Source organism: Penicillium chermesinum, assembly GCF_028974085.1.
Source record: "Penicillium chermesinum strain IBT 19713 chromosome Unknown utg000006l:1.0-2335141.0:1.0-2336784.0, whole genome shotgun sequence".
In the NCBI taxonomy this organism is placed as follows: domain Eukaryota; kingdom Fungi; phylum Ascomycota; class Eurotiomycetes; order Eurotiales; family Aspergillaceae; genus Penicillium; species Penicillium chermesinum.
The window spans coordinates 807,381-826,308 of record NW_026695316.1 but is presented as its reverse complement, the minus strand read 5'-3'; the positions used below and the strand labels follow the sequence as shown (position 1 = coordinate 826,308).

At 50.9% G+C, this 18,928-nt stretch overlaps 8 protein-coding genes across 8 annotated transcripts; 2 read left to right on the top strand and 6 right to left on the bottom strand.

Annotated features, from left to right (window-relative positions):
- Window positions 1–59: 59 nt before the first annotated feature.
- N7468_008098 (endonuclease/exonuclease/phosphatase family protein) lies at window positions 60–1,094 on the bottom strand (the record flags this gene model as incomplete). The annotated part of the gene is made up of 1 exon (XM_058477394.1): window positions 60–1,094. One exon carries the CDS (start codon window positions 1,092–1,094, stop codon window positions 60–62), a length of 1,035 nt encoding a protein of 344 aa, XP_058327739.1.
- Window positions 1,095–1,992: 898 nt separating this feature from the next.
- N7468_008097 (uncharacterized protein) lies at window positions 1,993–3,576 on the top strand (the record flags this gene model as incomplete). The annotated part of the gene is made up of 8 exons (XM_058477393.1): window positions 1,993–2,021; window positions 2,093–2,125; window positions 2,178–2,192; window positions 2,341–2,772; window positions 2,828–2,973; window positions 3,024–3,081; window positions 3,145–3,309; window positions 3,369–3,576. The coding sequence occupies 8 exons, from the start codon at window positions 1,993–1,995 to the stop codon at window positions 3,574–3,576; spliced, it is 1,086 nt and encodes a 361-aa protein (XP_058327738.1).
- Window positions 3,577–3,731: 155 nt separating this feature from the next.
- On the bottom strand, window positions 3,732–5,088 carry cpa1 (carbamoyl-phosphate synthase (glutamine-hydrolyzing) CPA1; the record flags this gene model as incomplete). Its single annotated transcript, XM_058477392.1, has 2 exons — window positions 3,732–4,727; window positions 4,792–5,088. 2 exons carry the CDS (start codon window positions 5,086–5,088, stop codon window positions 3,732–3,734), a joined length of 1,293 nt encoding a protein of 430 aa, XP_058327737.1.
- Window positions 5,089–6,658: 1,570 nt separating this feature from the next.
- Window positions 6,659–8,557, top strand: N7468_008095 (putative C6 transcription factor; the record flags this gene model as incomplete). Its single annotated transcript, XM_058477391.1, has 1 exon — window positions 6,659–8,557. The coding sequence occupies one exon, from the start codon at window positions 6,659–6,661 to the stop codon at window positions 8,555–8,557; it is 1,899 nt and encodes a 632-aa protein (XP_058327736.1).
- Window positions 8,558–8,744: 187 nt separating this feature from the next.
- Window positions 8,745–9,536, bottom strand: N7468_008094 (uncharacterized protein; the record flags this gene model as incomplete). The annotated part of the gene is made up of 1 exon (XM_058477390.1): window positions 8,745–9,536. The coding sequence occupies one exon, from the start codon at window positions 9,534–9,536 to the stop codon at window positions 8,745–8,747; it is 792 nt and encodes a 263-aa protein (XP_058327735.1).
- A 1,390-nt stretch (window positions 9,537–10,926) lies between these two features.
- Window positions 10,927–12,160, bottom strand: N7468_008093 (putative DnaJ domain protein Psi; the record flags this gene model as incomplete). The annotated part of the gene is made up of 3 exons (XM_058477389.1): window positions 10,927–11,223; window positions 11,290–11,942; window positions 12,013–12,160. The coding sequence occupies 3 exons, from the start codon at window positions 12,158–12,160 to the stop codon at window positions 10,927–10,929; spliced, it is 1,098 nt and encodes a 365-aa protein (XP_058327734.1).
- A 703-nt stretch (window positions 12,161–12,863) lies between these two features.
- cp1 (putative carboxypeptidase S1) lies at window positions 12,864–14,743 on the bottom strand (the record flags this gene model as incomplete). The annotated part of the gene is made up of 3 exons (XM_058477388.1): window positions 12,864–13,590; window positions 13,661–14,556; window positions 14,609–14,743. 3 exons carry the CDS (start codon window positions 14,741–14,743, stop codon window positions 12,864–12,866), a joined length of 1,758 nt encoding a protein of 585 aa, XP_058327733.1.
- A 474-nt stretch (window positions 14,744–15,217) lies between these two features.
- Window positions 15,218–17,496, bottom strand: N7468_008091 (uncharacterized protein; the record flags this gene model as incomplete). The annotated part of the gene is made up of 5 exons (XM_058477387.1): window positions 15,218–15,873; window positions 15,930–16,754; window positions 16,830–17,090; window positions 17,145–17,267; window positions 17,331–17,496. 5 exons carry the CDS (start codon window positions 17,494–17,496, stop codon window positions 15,218–15,220), a joined length of 2,031 nt encoding a protein of 676 aa, XP_058327732.1.
- Window positions 17,497–18,928: the final 1,432 nt, after the last annotated feature.

Here is an 18,928-nt window from a genome sequence, read left to right as displayed (position 1 = left end):
CAAAATTGAACGGCGTCTTGAATGGAGGCGAGGAGTTTCAAGAACTCAGTTTCTTCCGCTCATATTTGCGCTTTCTCAAGCAATGGCTGAGCTTCTAGCTCAGCCATAACACCCAAGTGATCCGTGACCCATGGCTTCTCAAAGCCCAGTTCCACAATCGCCCTGCGCTCTTCTTCGCCGTCCACAAATACATCTTGCCCAAACCGCTCAAACCTGGTCAACTTGACACGACCGCAGAAATAAACCTTATCCATTCTCGAGCACCCAAATTGATCCCGTAATTTTGTTGCTGCCTGCTGACCCCAAGTGAAACCCTCTTCTGTATCCTCCTCGCCACCTAGTTCAAGGAACGCATCTTTTAGACCATTGTGATGATCCACATGCAGCGTCCGATCAAACGGTTGGATAGCATTAAAATCTCCAGCAACGAGCCCAGCATGCAAGGAGTCCTCGTGCAGATAACGTGCCACGACTTGCATCTGGAATGGTCGAAACGGTGGCTCAAAGGCCATAGACTCAAGATGGGTGTTGCAAAGGCGGATCTTCTTGTCATCAGACCCAAACAAGACGTCTACGAAGAGCGCATCGCGATCCATGCGTGTCTTTGAATAATGCACTCGGAATACACTCACGACAGAGAGACGCGAGTCGATTAGTATTGTCGTTCCGTAGTGTTTCGTAGCCCAGTTCGTGTGGTCAATGTCCGTGAGATAGAAGTGGTCTCGGACCCAGGGAGTCATTGCGATTGTTTTCAGGTCCTCTGGCTTGCACTCTTGGAGAAAGACGACCGGAGCTGTGGTTGGAGAGCTCTTTGCGTTTATCAAGTAATGCAAGTGGGCTAAGGCGGGTTTCATGCGAGCTTCGTCAAAGGGTAACATGAAGTCAATGTTCCAGGAATAGACGGCTATGCTTGTCACTTCGGAACTCTTCGCGCTCGGGGCTCCATGTGTGGATGGAGAATTGGCGTTCCATGAAGACGTTTGGAGGTCGAATGCATAGTAAGATTGTGGAACAGGCTCATCGGCTTTCCAAGAAACCGAGGTTTTCCTCAAGCTTGTGGTATCTTTGATAGCCTGAGCAACGAGAGCTTCCATTTTTACGATAAATAGATCTGGTATAGCTGGAGAATGAAGTTGCGGCTGTGGCCAGGTGGGGAAGCTGGGATCTCATTGACAGCTCCAGGAAATGGTAGTTGAAGGGAAATGCCCGTGCGGGGTTTACCCGTCCCCTCAAGAGATATAAATAAGCAATTCGCTACCACGACCATTTGCTATTGAAAATTTACAAGGGCTGCAAAATTAGCTCAATAGTGATCCAAGCATGCCATGCCAATTGAGTACCTTCTTTGCTACTGGACCACTGCAAAGGGGGCTGGTCTTTTTTTTTTTTTAAAGCGCGGCGGGATTCCGCGCATAGTACATGCATAGAAAATCAGTACTAAAAGTCTTATGATTGGGAGATTAACCTTAGGGAAATGATAAACATGCATTTAACTACGATTTTAGCTCACATGCATGTATTTAACTGTATAGGGACTACTACCTTGAATTTGATTCAAGCTGATTGTAAATCTAATCAGTATGCGGCTAAACTATCTATTGGCTTACTTTAGACCAAATAAGCTGTAACCCCGAACCGCTGAAGTCGACTGGAGGTACATGATACAGTAGGCTCCATTCTGTATCACACTGAAGCTACGCCATTTATGTTAAAACCCAATAGACCTCAAGTGGATGACAATACTAATATAATGTTATTGAAAGATGCCGTGACCCCGGGGCCTGCCTAGGCGTGATTACATAAGGTCTTGGCATGTGCGGATTTCTCAACGAACACACGAGCTCTTCTCTTCAGATAATCGAGACCCAGCAGTGTGGGAGGGATATCTGAGGATCAGACAGAGACATAATTTGTGTCTCAGACATCACCCAGCAGGACACCAGTTCCGATCAGAAAGCGTGACTGCTCGGGCAAAGCCTGAGAACCGGCACCATGGTGAACATCACGGAAAAGATCAAGGAGTATGTCTTAAGACGTAGAAAAAGGCCCCAACATATATCATCGTACCTGCTTATTGACCATCGACCTCTAGGATTGAGGATGAGATGCGCCGGACGCAGAGTAGGTAGCCTTGGCCTCAAAACCTCAGTTACCACCCCGCTAACATTGCCCCGCAGAGAACAAGGCCACAGGTAGGCTATGCCATCGCTTGCGAACATCGAATGGCGTTGTACTAACATGGAGACAAAGAATACCATTTGGGTTTATTGAAAGGGTAAATTCTTCTGTGCCATCCATCCGTCCGTCATACGGAGAAGACTTGGACTAACAACCCCGCAGTAAACTCGCGCGTCTGCGCGCCCAGCTTCTGGAACCAGCAGCCGGTGCTGGAGGCGGCGGCGGCTCTGGCTTCGATGTGAGCAAGAGTGGCGATGCGCGTGTTGCCCTGGTCGGTTTTCCCTCCGTCGGAAAATCGACCTTCTTGTCCAAGATCACAAAGACCAAGAGTGAGGCTGCAGCTTACTCTTTCACCACCCTCACAGCCATCCCTGGTGTGCTAGAGTATGGGGGTGCCGAGATTCAAATTCTCGATTTGCCTGGTATTATTGAGGGTGCGTCCGAAGGTAAGGGGCGTGGTCGTCAAGTCATTTCGGCAGCTAAGACCAGTGATCTGATTCTGATGGTTCTGGATGCCACCAAGCGTGCTGAGCAACGGGCATTACTGGAGGCTGAATTAGATGCTGTGGGTATTCGACTGAACAAGGAGCCGCCGTATGTGAAGTAAAAGAGTATCCTTGAGATGAGCATGGGCTGATTCACTGAACAGAAACATTTATTTCAAGCCTAAGAAGGCGGGCGGTCTGAAGATCACTTTCCAGAACCCGCCGAAGAATCTTGACGAAAAGATGATTTACCATGTCCTGCGTGACTACAAGATTCTCAATGGTGAGGTGCTAGTGCGGGACGAAAATGGTATGTATTGATCTGGTATAGGTACCTGGTTGACTGCTAACTGGTTCTAGCTACCGTCGATGACTTTATTGATGTTGTCATGAAAGATCACCGCAAGTATATTCGCTGGTATGTTTCAAACCTGGGCTGGAAAAGAAATCAGATTTATTTACACTGCTAACACGGATGCAGCCTTTACGTCTATAACAAAATCGACAGCGTCAGCCTCGAATTCCTGGACCAGCTTGCCCGCGAACCTTACACAGCCGTCATGAGTTGCGAACTTGATTTGGGTGTGCGGGAAGTAGTAGATCGCATTTGGAAAGAATTGCGGTTGATGCGCCTCTACACTAAGCGGTACGCAAGGCCCGAGCTCTCTGTAGATCATGCTAAGCTAACGTGACTTGTGCTTGCAGAAAGGGAGAGGATCCCGACTTCAGCGAAGCTCTCATCGTGCGTCGCGATTCAACCATCGAGGATGTTTGCGACCAAATCCATCGTACACTCAAAGAGACGTTCAAGTATGCCTTAGTATGGGGTGCAAGCGCACGTCATGTGCCGCAGCGCGTGGGGCTGGGACATGCGGTTGCAGACGAGGATGTCGTATCGATCGTTGCGAAATAGAATACTGAATTACGAATGGACCGAGGGTAAAAAGTTAATCACAGATGAATTGAAAACATATGATGGAAATGACCTATAAACAAGTCTAAAAAACGATGACATATTGTTGAAACCGATGAATCACCCCAAAATCCATACCCCAGGGACGTGCCCACTTATGCGGCGACGGCGGCAGCAGCAGCGGCAGCGACATTCTGCATGCCAACGGTGGGCTGCACATCAACACGCTCCTTAGGAAGAAGGTCCACCAGCAAAGGGCTGGGGCGACTGTCACGCTGGGGGTACAGACCGGCCTGGCTGGTCTTATACTTCAGCACACTGTCCAAGTAGATATCGAAGAGGTAGGAGGAGTCCAAAGGACCGCCCTTGGCCTCGGGGTGGAACTGGGTGCTGAAAATGGGGCGGGACTTGTGGATCATGCCCTCGTTGCTGGAGTCGTTCAAGTTGATGAAGTAGGGCTTCCAGTCAGAAGGCAAGGTGTCAGCATCGACGGCATAACCGTGGTTCTGGCTAGTGATGTGGCAGCGACCAGTGCTCAGATCCAGCGCAGGAATGTTGTGAGCACGATTTCCGTACTTGAGCTTGATGGTGCGGGCACCAGCAGCCAAGGCCAGAAGCTGGTGACCGAGGCAAATACCGAAGATGGGGATCTGAGAGCTCTCCATCAGGCGCTGCAGGTGAAAAACGGTATCCTGGCAGTGAGTAGGGTCACCTGGGCCGTTGGAGATAAAGACTCCATCGAAGTGGTGAGCGACCTTGTGGATAGGGAAGTCGAATGGGAAGACAGTAACACTAGCACCGCGACCCACTAGACTGCGCAGGATGTTTTCCTTGACACCACAGTCAAGGACGGCAACGTGGCACTGAGGATCAGCAGCGCTGACATGGAAGGGCTGCTTGGTGCTGACCTGACGCACCAGGTGGATTTGCTCAGGGTCGGTGAAAGCCTCGTCCTCGTTGGCATCGTACTCCTCACCCACGGTGATACGGGCCAAAGAAGAACCCTGTTCACGGAGGTAGGTGACAATGGCGCGAGTGTCAACGCCGGAGATGGCAGGGACACCCTCGCGGGCACACCACTCGCCCAGACTCTCGACGGCGGTCCAGTGGCTGTACTGCTCGGCGACATCGGCAACGACGACACCGGCGGCCTGGAGGTTGGGGGGACTCGAAGTACTTCAGCAGGCCATTGTTGTCCTTCTCGGCGGAGGGCACACCGTAGTTACCAATCAAAGGCTGGGTGAAGACGAGAATCTGGCCACGGTAGGAAGGATCGGTCAAGGACTCGGGATATCCGACCAAGGAAGTGGTGAAGACGGCCTCTCCGGAGATGTTGGAGCGCGCACCGAAAGACTTTCCGGTAAACATGGGACCGTCACGGATGGTGAAAGTAGCAGGCTCCAGAGCAGGCCGCTGGCGAACAGTGGCCATGAAGCGGGACTGAGCAGAGTTCTTCATGGAGTTGAAAGCCATGGCCCGAGTGGGCATGGTCTTGAAAATGTTCATGAACATTTTGAGATTATACAAGGCGAAAGGATGAGGGAACGGGGTGTCGATAGGGTCAACCTAGTTCTTGGAAGCTTTCCAAAGGTGATCTGAAGACGAACCTGTTAATAATCCGAGGCATTGGGGAGACTACGTGGGGGGAGGAGTAAGTTTCATACCCGAGATGTAGTCCTGGGAGGTGAAGATTGAGGGTGCCAAACACATAAGCGCGACTAGGTATGTACCAGTCAGGTAAAAGGTGGAAGAGAAAAGGGTTGTATTTAGCACGGCATGGGGAGTGGAGTCGAAGTGGTTGGGAACTGGGGAAAGGAAGAGGGAAGGGAGAGAGAAATGGAAAGAGGTTTTTCAGACTGAGTCAGTGGGGCACGTGCCTCACCGACTCCATCAGGGCCAATGAGCGGCGGCGGGGCCGGTATCGGCAGCTCTTGTAGGCCAATCGTAGCGTCGGAAGTTGAGGATGCGTTTATCTCTCGATGAACGTAATGACACACCGCTTATTGGAGCGAATGGTCTCTCCAGGGATCGAAGATGGAGAATTTGAAGATAGGCGACTGTGGGGCTTGCAGAACACCTTCAAGGCTACGAGGATTATCTATTTACGTAACTTTATTTCCCTACCCCTGCGCTTCTGACATTGCTCTCATTGTTGGGTTGTACGTGCAAAGAGCAGAGGGGCTTGGAGCCCTAGATACACGACTATTGGTGATCTTTGTTTGGTTGATAAGACCCAGCTTTGGCATTGGCTGTTCCATTCTGCCCTGTTAATGAGGGGAGGAAAGGCTGGAATGAGACAATTGCAACTCCACCACCATTATACGATCGCACCAAAGCTGACGATTAACGATTTAGCGGAAAGAAGATCGACTCCACGTCAGATACAAGGAATCAGTTAGCGCGGACGCCATAATAAGCGCGCAGCATTCTAGACTCCGACCAACGGTACGACCCGAGGCGCTCGGGCAGTCATGCATGACGATGTTGGCTCACAGGAGGATATACCATAGCTTATCAAGTAATAACCATCAGCTCAGTGTAATCGTCTACGCCATAGCATGCAATTGCTCATAGATTTTGCATTTGGATGGAAAATAAGGCTTCGAGTCAGTGGAGAAATCCCCCCCGGCCAATGAGGCTTTACAAGACCCTCGCTCACTGGCTCGTCCACCGATGGGAATTATTCCAGGACCAAAAAGTATAGTTTGAGCATGGCTATAGTGTTTTCTATTAGAAGTTGGACCTCTCCAGTCCACAGTATAACGAAAAAGACGTTATTTTTTGATGCCCAAGGACTGAGCTCTGATGTCCTACGCGGGAAAAGAACCTCGGCCGCTGTTGCGGGTAAACTCTTTGTCGAGTTCAGAGTCTCACAGGACGAATACAACGCATTAGGACCTGAAACGTGAGAAGGAAGGGCGGAAACCTTGCGAAATATTACAGCCCCAGAGGTTTATTCCTCCTACACTTTGTTACCGGGAAATCTAGAAAACACCTGCTGGTTCAGTCTAATGGCCTGATCCCACTCCCCTCCTTTGGACCAAATCCCCGGGACATCTGCGCAAACCTAACCTCCTACATCATGGCCGATTCCGCGCCCCGCAAGCGCTCTCGTGCTGCATGTTTGTCATGTCAGGCGCGCAAGCGTAAGTGCTCTGGCGAAAAACCATGCGTAACATGCATTCACGCTGGCGTCGATTGTCAGTATAGCTCCACATCGCGCCGGAAGCAGCAGAGAACTGGCACCACGTTCAATGAGGGCTTGCGAATGCTGCAACAGTTCCCACAACCCCTGGATGGCCGAAGTTCAGCTATCGCACCCAAGGAGAGCAGTGCTGCAGGCAGCACTGCTTCTCCAGCCTCGCATACTCGATCAGAGCAACCCCATCATGCGAGCCAGTCGCTCGAGGTGAACTCCGGAGCCGCATTTGTTCGCAAGCTTGGTTTACGGATTGACCCTGCCAATGCACCACGCTTGAACCTATTCGCCTGGAACGTTGGCCAGCGGCGATTGTCGCCGACGTTTTCTTCGGCTACCACGGTCAAGAAGCCAATTACAAGCATGCTTTCTCAGGAGGAAATGCGACGGCTGGCTACTGTCTATTTCGAGAAAGTTGACACATGCTATCCATTTCTCGATCGCAAAAGCATATTCCAACGCATTGCCCACAGATGGAATGTATCAACACCCGATGACATCGAAAACGAATTCGATGCAGTCTTATACGGCGTTGCAGCCTTCGGGTTTCTATTCTCACGGCGCGACATCGTGGATACAGAACGCCATCTAGTCGAGGCCGCACGCCTCCTTCTAGAAAAGAGTATCCTCTGTGCTGAGACACCCTCAATTGACACAGTTGCCGGCTGGGTGCTCCGCGCCGCATATCTACGCATGACAGCATCACCACACGCCGCTTGGATGGCGAGCTGCACCCTAATGCACATGGTTGAAGCAGCAGGCATTCATCTCGAATCCACCGATCCAGAATCCACAGGCCTCATCCACGGCCCATCCAACCCACCAAACCCCAGCCCGCAAAACGACACAGACCTCACCAAACCCCTCAACACCCCCGACAGCCGCCGCCGCCTCTACGGCATGGCTCGCCACCTCAACACATGGATATCCTACGACCTAGGCCGCTCGCGCGTGATCCTCCATGGCGCCCCAACACGGGCCTGGCCTCTTAATCCACACTCCACCCTTGGTTCTCGCCCAGACCTCTTCCACCTTCTCCCTCTCTCGGAAAACCTTGACCCAACTGGTCCAACCCTGCAAGACCTCCCGGAGCTCGAGGCAGCGCTCACCTCCGTCCTCGACATCCTCTACACAGAGCAATCTCTAATCCTAGTGCAATGCAACCTGATGCTCTGCATCTACCGGCGCATCCGCGCCCTGAATGCCCACCCACCGCTCTCAAGCAAATTGTTGGACCGCGTCCTCGCCCTCGCGGCCCGCGGCCTCCGCGCAGCCCGTGGCATGGCCGCCTCCACCTGCCCGTGGCATCAGGTTGCCAACGTGCCATTCCAGGTGGTCTGCACGCTGCTGGCGATCGACAATAGAGCCGCGCTGGCTCTGCTCCCTGACGCCATGCAGACGCTGCGCGAGGTCTTCGCGGCATATGAGACGGATGCGATGCGCGAGGCGTACTCGACAGCGTACCTGCTCATCGCGCTGCATCAGCGGCGGAAGGAGGATGACACGCGGGCATTGGGTGATGTGCTGAGGGCGAATGCAGGGGCCGCGGAGCAGAAGGGGTTGCGGCATGGGGGGTTGGTTGGGGAAGAACAGGGACGGCAGGAACAGCAGCAACCGCAGCAGCAACAGCCTTCTCTGCCGATGGGTAATGCGCCTGTTCCTAATCTGGAGCTTTCGTGGCTCGGGGATCTGGTTATTGATATGCCTAGTTTGCAGAACTTTGATCTTGATCAGTTTCTTATGACTGATGTACCGTGGCCGTTACCTGAGATGGGGCTCTAGATTTACGTTCAAGCTGTGTGAAGCCGGAGGGATAATGATTGGATTGTATGATATGGGACTAACCCTGCCCGTGATGTAATGACTGGAACGCCTGAATATGAGAGATGCGTTAAAATTGACCAGGGGCTGTGGAAATCGCAACGCTACGGCTAGTGAATAGTGCAACCAGAGTTACCGATAGAAGAGGTTACTCTTTCTTCTTCTGGTCGCTCGCTTTGGCCGGTTTGGTAGTTCTGATCCCAGAGAACCAAGCCACTGCCACCAGCCGCCAGAGCACCCACAGGAAGCCTAGGAGAATCACGGCAGACGTCACGATCTCGATGTTGCGCGTTTGGAAGAAACCCTCTCCTGGCTTCTTCTGGAGCACGGGAACATCGATCTCTTCAACAAGGCGCTCCCCGTTAGGGCTAAGCTGGTAGAACAGCGTCCGTGGACCGAAGAGACTGTCCCAGCCCAGGCTTGTACGGTCGAACGGGTTCACACCCAAGGGCGTCTCGTCGTCGGAGCTGCAAGCCCAGAAGACGACAGGCCACGGCACATTTACAGCCCTGTACCCTGACTCTGACGGATCCAGGTACCGCAGATGAAGCGGGATTGTAGCAGTCCAATTCGATCCCTGGTCGAGGGATTCGGGTGTGGCGAGCTCGAAAAGCCAGGTCGAGCCCCAGCGTTGCACTGCCCAGTCTGGGGCCTCGAGGTCTGTTTCGCCGGCGTAGGCGCGGAGCCTAGCGAGGTTGTGGGAGGTGAGGAAGAGAGAGTCTGTCGTTGCGAGTTGGTATTGGTCGCCGAAGACAGCCGAGGGGAGGGTGAGGTAGGTGTTTAGACCGCACTCTTGGCGCTCCGGAGCAGGGGGTCTTGCGAGGGCTGATTGGGGTAGGGTTATAGATAGGGTTGGGTGGAGGCCGGTTGGTTTGGAGAAAGACACGGTATAGCTAGCGGACTCGTGGAGGTAGTGATGGCGCGATGGGAAATGGAACATCGTTGGCTCTGTGTCCTCGTTAGCTTGGCTTTACTTAACCCGAGTGTAGTCGTGGGTTATGCCGGACATGGTACGTACTAAGCTTCTTGTCGGTTCCAACAACTGCCAATAGGCCACCTATTTTGATATCTTCTGGATCTGGCGCTGGCTCAGCACTGAGGAGACCGAACTCAACCTTATCCGACTTGGAGCTTGGTCCGTGGACCTCTTCATCCCAGCCACCGTGGGGTGAGCTGGCCCAAAGAGCTGAGAAAGTAATGGATTGCGTGGTGCTATCATAATCGAGATCAAAGGAATCGGCAGAGAGGAGTGATGAGGCATGGCGCTGGCACTCGGCATCTCTATCTTTGAGACGACTGCAGATAATCCGTTGGATGACAGTGACAAATGATTCTAATGAAGGGAGCTGAGTGTAGTACTGCTGAGCTGTTGAGGCCGAATCGGTCGCTTCCGGCGGGGGTGTTATGAAGGACTCCTGTGAATACGGCCTTTAGATGAGCGACAATTTCAAAATATTGACAAAGGCCCTAGAATGAGGTATCTCGAAGCGAATCCGAAGTAACTCACCTGAACCGAGCTACAGTGCACGTCTGCCTGCTCTCCTCCGAAGACTAGGTGTAACTTCGAACACAATGTCTCCCTGGGATTGTATCAGCCTATGTCCATACATACCCACAAAATTATCCGGTTTTTGATGGTGGCTCACGTTTCTTGAGCCTCTTGTCGTGGAGTATGATATACATGTAGGCCAGGTGATACCCTGCTGGTGAATGGCGGGATGGTACGGTAGGGTCTTTCGGTGGCCCAGCGGAGACGGAGAGAGAGGGACTCATCGAAAACGTATTGAAGCTACAAGAGACAGAAGCCATAATTAGGACTTGTGACCTCCTAGACGAGCGTGCTCTTGCTGCTTACACTCTTTGGGAGATCGCCAATGTCGAATGTGATGCGCTCTTCGCGTAACGCGTCTGAGACCCTTAACTGTAAGGGATTTCGAGCTGAGAACAACCTGGTCATCTTCAAACTGCGCGTCCTCGCGCTGAACAAAGGTGGTTCTTCGCTTCATGATCAAAGAGTGCGAGCAAAGATGACGAGGAGGGGGTTACTCCAACGATCCATCAAGGAGCTTCCCATCTCCGCATTTCCCGATCGGGTCTAGGGCGATTCAGACGCGGCATCAGATCATATTGCTTTATGTCACTTTTACACTCAAGATTAACTACAGGTAGCATTACAGGTAGCAAAGAAGGATGGAATTTCTAGGCTTGTATTTTTTGGGGGGCTCTGACACTATTGGTATTGAAATCCATGAATTCGTTATTAAACCATCTCAATGGGAATCGCTCACACCAACGCCGTTTCTATGCTATAAAAAAAAATCACACGGGAATCAAGGCAAAATGTCTTTCAGCAGCGACTTCTGGTCCGCCGTCAAGGATGTTGGGAACTTCACGTTGACACGAACCACAAGATCTCCGCGCTCACTGGGCTTCTTGGATATCACCATGCCCAGGCCAGGGAAGCGCTCTTCATGACCTGGTTGCGTAGGGCCAGGTTTCGCAACACGAATGGATTTGCCGTCGATTGTGCGTACAATGCGTTCCCAGCCAGTAAGAGCCTCTTTGAGGGTAAGGTCAACAGTGGTAACCAGGTTATCACCGACCCGCTTGAAGTCGGGATGTTCTAGCTATAATGGAAGTTAGCAATCTGAATGGTATGCCTAGTACGGGTTCCGGGATTCGATGTCACATACCTCTTTGACGATCAAATGCACGTCTTGGCGTCCACCCTCTTCTTGGTCACCGACATTCTTATACTTGATCTTAGATCCAGCACGGAGACCAGGCTTGATGGTAGCCTCCAGTGTGACCTCGTCGACTGTGCGCTTTCCAGAGGGATCGAACGCCTTGCTCTTTGTCTTAACCTTCTTGGTGGTGCCCTTATAGATCTCTTCCAGAGTCAAATTCAGATCTTTCTCAACGACGGTCGGTTCGGGCGTAGGAGCTCGACGGGCCTTCTGTTGGAAGGTAGGCCCTCGGCCAGAGCTTGGGCGGCCGCGAGAGAAGCCGCCATTCAGCATGGAAAAAAGGTCATCATCCATTCCCATGCCGCCCATGCCACCCATACCACCGCCGCCGCCTTTGGCGAACTCGCGGAAGATATCATCGGCATTGCTAAATTGGAACCCACTGGTGCCTCCGGGCCCGGTAGAGAAGTGGAACGAGCGGGCTCCGCCGGGCATACCGCCGAAGCTGAATCCTTCAGGCATGCCGCCGGGGCCGCCTCCACCGCCACCTCCTCCAGGTGAAGGTGCAGGTCCTCCACGTAGAAGATATTCTAGACCAAATTGGTCGTAGACCTTGCGCTTTTCAGGGTCAGATAGGACTTCGTATGCTTGAGAGACATCTGTTTTACGTTAGTATGATGGCCAAAGAGGGGCTAGCGGAGTCGAGCCATATCTTAGGGAAATACAAACCTTTGAATTTCTCTGCTGCTTGAGGATTATCCTTGTTCTTATCGGGGTGATGCTTCAGGGCGGCCTTGCGGTAGGCCTTCTTGATTTCATCCTGAGTAGCATCAGGCTTGACGCTCAGCGCGTCGTAAAGTTTCGTTTCCGCCACCATGATATGCGGGGTGAGAATTGAGTTTTGAAGTATGATCCCACGAGTGACGCGGGCGTTGGAATGATGACAAGTTTAAATGTTGGGGGTCTTGGGATACAAATCCCCAGAGAAGGCAGGTGGCTACTCTCGAATGACGTAGAAGCTTCGGATAGGCTTGGGAGGAGCGGTCTGAGACAAAAGCCACAAAGACAAGCTCAAGCGTGATAGGTGTAGAGAAAGAAAGAATCGAAAGAGATTTGCGACGAATGAGGGGGTAAAAAAGGCGCATCCCGCGAAACCGGGCTCTGCACCTGTTCACAGGGTCATGCTTGAGCATAGTGACGTGTGACGTGGGACGAGATGGAAGCTTCTCGAACCTTCCACGCCCTTTGTACTTATCAACGCAGCGAATGAACAATCGCGCCAGGGAGCTAAATACACATGAATATTTCTACGAATCGGCTTTTATCTTGCGTTTACTTCTCGAATGAATCCATTCTGTTCTCGAATCCTCACAGCGGGAGCCCCCGGTGCTCCGATCTATAGCGTCATTGGGCCCCACATGGCCCGTCAGGCAGTCGCTGCCCAGGTACGGAGTACCTTCTATACCAAACATGATGGGAGGGAATATCCATGTTTCGAGTTCTAAATACAGCCCGGCGCTGATTATGATCTGGGAAGGGTATTACGCGACACAGCCTGCTACCAGACCCACTAATGCTTCTTATCCTACCACGATGTAATCTTTAACGATTGCTGTGTTGTTGCGCACCCGGGCAATTTGTTCGTCGGTGCAGCTCGCCTCCAAAGCCAAGATATAGCACACTGGCTCTGGATTGTCACCCACGTGGTTCTTAATGTGCCACGTGGACGCCGGACCCTGCGTCGAGTACGAACTATTGCGTGCAGTGTCAACCTTGCCGGTGGCGATATCGCGGTTGAAGAGAGCGCGATGAAAAATCTCGTACGCGGTGTCAGGCTGATAAGCGGGGACTTCGTGCCCAGCTTGATAGACACGTGTAAAAGAGAAGTTGCCGTGCTGGCGAACCTGGCCGCCAACGTAGGTAGAGTTGGTACGGACGGGCGCATAGCCTGCAGCGCGGAAGGCAGACGCTGCGGCATGTTCCACTGCCAGACTTACGTCCTCACCGCCGATCCAATTGCACGCATAGTCGCGGTCTCCATACACGAGTGCGACCTTGATGCCTGCGTCTGGTACATAGGCAATATCCTCGAGGTAGCCATGGACATCGGCACGTGGGTAGTCACCAGTGGCAGAAAATCCGTTGTAGACGCCGTCACTTGACTGGGTGAAGTTAACCGGAACTCCAAGCGCCCCCTGGACCCAGTTCTGACTGAGATACCCCAGGAAATAGTTGGGTGGGAACGGATCGGGGTCGGTGTGTGTAATGTCATAGTAGCCTCGTCCCGCGTAATTCACGTAAGCCCCCCTCCACTTGATTGCTGCAAATATCGTTTGCCTTGTTGCAAGCTTTATTGACTGTTTCATTATTGCCGTACATCTGTGGGTCGCCTTCTGCTGCAAGGGTGCGACAATTCTGGATGAGATCCTTGCACCCTCCGGCTCGGCTCCACGAATCCATGGCTCGGTTGTAAACGGTCTTGTTGATGGTCTCAAGATTGTAGGTGTTGTTATACGCCATTTTAGGATATGTCGGAGCCTGGACAAGGAGGTCAATGCAAGCATTGATGATCCCCAGCGTGTCTAGGTGGATATAGTGTGGCGCCGCCGCCGCAGCAGTGAGGGAACCATTGGCAATCTTCTCGTTCTGCTGCTGAAAGAAAGCCGTGAAAGAGGGGCCATAGCGCCCGCCGTATGATTCGGTCCAGATGCTGACGCGGTCGTCGTGTGGCTTGTAGTGAGGGAACTCGGTAAACCAAGTCTGTGCAAAGTGCCATAGCGACCGCGCGGCATTTTCGGTGGTGTTCGCCGCTGAGCTGGCCTCCTGGCTGGCAGTAGTCCCGACATAGAAGGTGTTGTTCTGTGTAGGCACCTCGTCGGCCCATTTGGACACATTCCAGGCAGATGTGATCTGGTCATAAGTTCCGTTGGTCAGAACATCATAACTGAATCCAACTTGGTTGGGCTGGTCGATATACAGCATGTTCACATAATTATTCCAGGACCACGGGTTAGTCTCCGTTGAGTTGGAATCAGCATTGACAATGCATGGGCCATTCTCCTGTAGCAATCCGATCATAGACGAACTGCCCGGTCCTCCGTTCATCCAGATGGACAAGGGAGCATTCTTCGGGTTATGGCGTGATTCGAAGAACCAAAAGAAGGTGTTGATCGGGTACTGCTGAGAAACCTGTTCATCATCTAGCGTGCCAGGCGGCAGATGAACATAGCCGGAGAACGATCTGACACCAGGAGTGGTTTCGCAGATTTGAGGCTGTGGGGATTCAGTATTTTGTGGAAAGGTCCTAGCCACACCGCATTCTTACCTCTTTATAGGAGATCTTGACGCCCTCCTCCTGCTTGGAATGAATCACAGTCAAGCCTTCCGGAGTCGGCGGAAAGTACTGGCCTAAGGCAGTACCTGCCAGAAAGGCGACTACGAGCCTCGCAAGACCAACCATCACTAGAGAGATGTAGGAGAAAACGTCACTGCTCCCGCGATCGGCGTGGGATCACCAGTGGGGGCGGAGCGATAAGACCTGCGATAAAAGCCCTACAAAAGTAGCCCATCCAAGTTCTCAAGGACCTCTTGCCCTGAATTTCATGTCCAAGTCATTCCACTGGCTCCCGCCTCTAGCAAGGGAAAGGCTTTCATCAGCAGTCTGATATATCATTATCAATTTATCCCCACATCCGCTTTACGCCTCGGCACATTCACGCTCATGTGACGATGTTCCCTGTCCAGCTGCCGTGGAGTATATACTGATAGACTTGTGAGTTTGGGTATGCAGTATGAAAGATAATCAGATTCCAGTGGCTGGTATTGTAAGACACGACGGACTTTCGATTGAGATTACCATATAAAAGACTCGTCTACTAACTAATAAATCCCGTGAGCATGGTCAGAACCGCCAGCTAAATGCCTCCTTGCGATATTACCCCGTCTGAAAATGAATCATATAACGCATTCTGATCTGCGATTCATCATAAACAATATGCTCGTGCGCATGACCTCTGAGCGCTTTGTGGCTCATATTGTCAAGATCAAGCAGCCGAATGCCCCGTAGGCCTTGGCTTTGGAATTTAGTGCCGGCATCCAGCCACCATATAGGTTCGTTGTTCCCGCGATTCAGGTGGACAGATATTTCGCCTTTTCCGGCCATTTCTTTTTCCGCATGCTTATGGAATGTAAAAATCGAGTTCACCTTTTTCCCAACCTCGACCTCACATAGAAGAATGATTGCGGTGCGAGTGTTTTTTCTCTTGCAATAGTACATCGACTTGCGAGCGAGATCGGCAAAAAATATGCCGGATCGCCATTTGGTGCCAACAGAGGAGTCAGTAATGTGTGATAGGACATCCCGCCGCAGACCTTGGCCAAGTATCCCTAGGAAATTTCTCAGAATGGAGCCGTGCCAAAGAAGGAGGGACCTGCCAGCCTTATCTGGGTGGGACTTTCGGAAATTTTTGAGGTGATCGGCTTCGGATTGACGTTCGATACGATATATTCCTAGAACCTGCTTGTCCTTCACAGTGCCGACTGAGGATTGTACGAAGTAGCTCTTAATACGTTGAAACTCCTCAAAGTCAACTATTTATGGAGGTCAGTACTTAGATCGGGTATCAATATATCAGGTTCACATATACCTCTTTTGATGCCCTTCAGACCCAAGATGCGGTGTAATTGTGGAGCGATCTGTGCAGGTCCTTGCAGGGAGGGCTGGCTCACGAGCGCTTGCATGAATTTCAGATTCTGCAAAAACATCAAATTCTTCAGCTCGCTTTGTATCATTCCTGGAGATGAAAGAAGCGGTAAACCGAAGCCCATAAAGGTTAGATCTGGCCAAACAAGAAACTCATAAACTTGAGCCAGGTCTTTGACAAGACTGTCGTTTTCGGAAAGGCCTGATAACATCCTCAACGCATGAATCCCCGTACGTAGGTAATGCTGGTGTCTTTCAGTGGCGAACTCCTTGAACCTTCCCTCAGAGACTGTTTCAATCAGCCTTGTCACAAATTGATGGGTTAGCTGTTCAGAAATAGCCTCGAAGACTTCTCGAATCCCTGGCTCCAGGCTGGTCTTTGTTACTCGAGCGGATAGTTCAGCTTCGATATCTTCGTACTGAGGTTTGATCAGAAGCCATTTGTTCTTTTTGGGTGGCTTGTGTCGATCTTCCCATATAAGACCTGTGTATTCCTTGAATAACCTTCTGAACCTGGCGACGACCGTTTCCTTTTTGCCACTTCTTTTCCAGAAATGCTGCTTTATATGACCAGATGCGCTCCTATTGGTGACTCTTTGGTACTTGTTGTAAGGGGCGACAACCTCTGTTCCAGTCCAGAGTCCGTATTGATCCGTATCACCTTTCCAGAGAACTTGCATGTGGCATAGGTCGATATGAGGGCCATATTCGTCATAGCATACAAGCGTTGCCTCGTAGACTGCATCGTCATCCATAAAGACTGAGTAGCCTATTTAGAGGTAAGGAATTAGCTCCTCCACTTCCTGTCGGTGTGGCATGATAATTAACAGGGATGGGTACTCACCTCGCCCTTGGCAACACTCATCCACAATGGCAGTCAGAAAAGGCTTTGATCGAATGGCATCCTTCTGCCTTTTCCTGCAAGGCTCAGGGATGTCCTCCAGTTTTCGCTTGGAGGAATTTGGTTGCATGGGGGAACTATCAGTGTCTTTCAAACTCGTTGGTGGAGAAACCTGTCCTTCGCTCAAGCTCAAATCAGCCAAAGCAGTTGAAAGCCAGGTCAAATCAACACATTGGTAAGTCTTCTTCTTGGCGGATGTCCAACCTGCAATACGTGGAATCAACACTCCGATACAAGCAATTAGGAGTTGCGACTTACCTGTCCTGGTATGGTGGAACAGACGTCCAGAATATTCTTTAGCTGAGATGAGATGCGTGCAACCAGCTTGGTTAAAGCCAGCGAACTTGCCCCCGTGCCTTTCAGTCACCTCCTGAACCCAGGCTATTTGTTGATTTGTTTTGTGAGCAAGATGATATACAAGACATTATGCATTGTAAGACTCACAGAACCCTCCAGGAGGCATCTCGCGAATCAGCTCGTGAGTCACTGCAATCACGACCCCCTGGAGAAAATCGGAACTTTTCTCACTCAGAGGGGCGTTGGCGAGATTCGTCACGGCTGATAGGTCTATGACTTTCGATGAAGTGCTTGTGACTGGAATGGTAGACATGATGAAGAGAAAAGGAAAGCAGTCGCCCGGTAGCAATATGGGGGGTGAATATCAGAATTTCGAAATCGTAGTTTCACGAGCAATCCAGCGGAGTCTTAAGCCCACCTAGAGACGAAGAAACAACAGGGAACTGAGTTCTCCCCCTGAATAACCCTCAAAGGGAAGATAATAGCTCGGTCAGATCTCTTAGCAATTTTGAATAAGAGAGATAAGTTGACGAAAGAATAACTTGTGGAATCTGGGCTTGGTTAGTATAAATTTGTCATGAATGCAAAAACGCAAAGAATAAGTTGGACGAGATCCACTTTGGATATCAATATGACGACAGGTTCAATACTCATAGGTTACTAAGTCATTTATTAAATTTTATTGATAAAACCAAGTTCATAAAGCAAGGTAGATAAGCCCATCGTTATTATCAAAACCAAGGATTCCCATGGTTGAGGCATCACAGATTATATTACTTTTCCAAATTAGAACCAAACTTTTCAACATGAATTTCCCAGTTGTCGCAACAATTCTTGACTTCTGGTGCTGCCTCTAAATCATCTAACATGAATCCGAAAGAGATATCGAAGATGGATTTGTGCCATATTGCGGAACGTAGTCCTCGTCGTATCTTCACATAGCCCAGTGCCTGTTCAAATAGGTTTTGTAGCCCGGAATATTTAGCCTCGTTAAATCCCAATGGATTGCACCTACATCCCACTATTTCCTAGATCTCGTGGCCAAGTGGTACGCGATGTGATTTGTGTCAGAGCTAATTTCGGTGCTGCTGGTCCGGAAATTCTCCTTGTCGATATCGTAGCCGACCTATATCTCACAGAGAAGTATGAGAGCAGTATTGTCTCCTGTAGTAATTTCTTAGCGGCATTTCATAGAAAATGTTGCTAGGTCAGCGAAGTAAATTCCCTTAGTTGTGTTGCTAGGGGCCAAGTCACCGCGAAAGTACTCAGCCAATGCATTGCACTTGTTGGAGGATAGATGAATTGGATGCGCTGCTCAAAGGTTAGCTCGAGACCTTTATGGTATACAAACGTGTTTCAGTCCCCAGGGGAGTACACCTGAAGTGATGTTAGCTAGACCCAGCTTTGGCAAATTGTTCGAGAACGCCTCTGGAGCATTCTCGCTGAAGATGCCTGCGTGACTAATTCATAGGCTACTTCGAGCGTATTTTAATCTCCTGGGATTAGTATTTCGTGATCAGTGACCCCAAAGAGCTCCCAGCGTTCGGCTGTCCACACTCTGATCGTAGATCTCTGCCAGAAGATATCAGAGATCATCTTTTTGAGATAGCTGATGGAGACAGATGAGAAATGGTCAAAGCTGAAGAAGGCCTTCAAGTTATGGCACTTTTCAAATAATACCTAGCAAACTAAATTCCTGGGTTTCTCCATCATGGTGTAGCAGCCTGAGAGCATAAGTCAAGAGT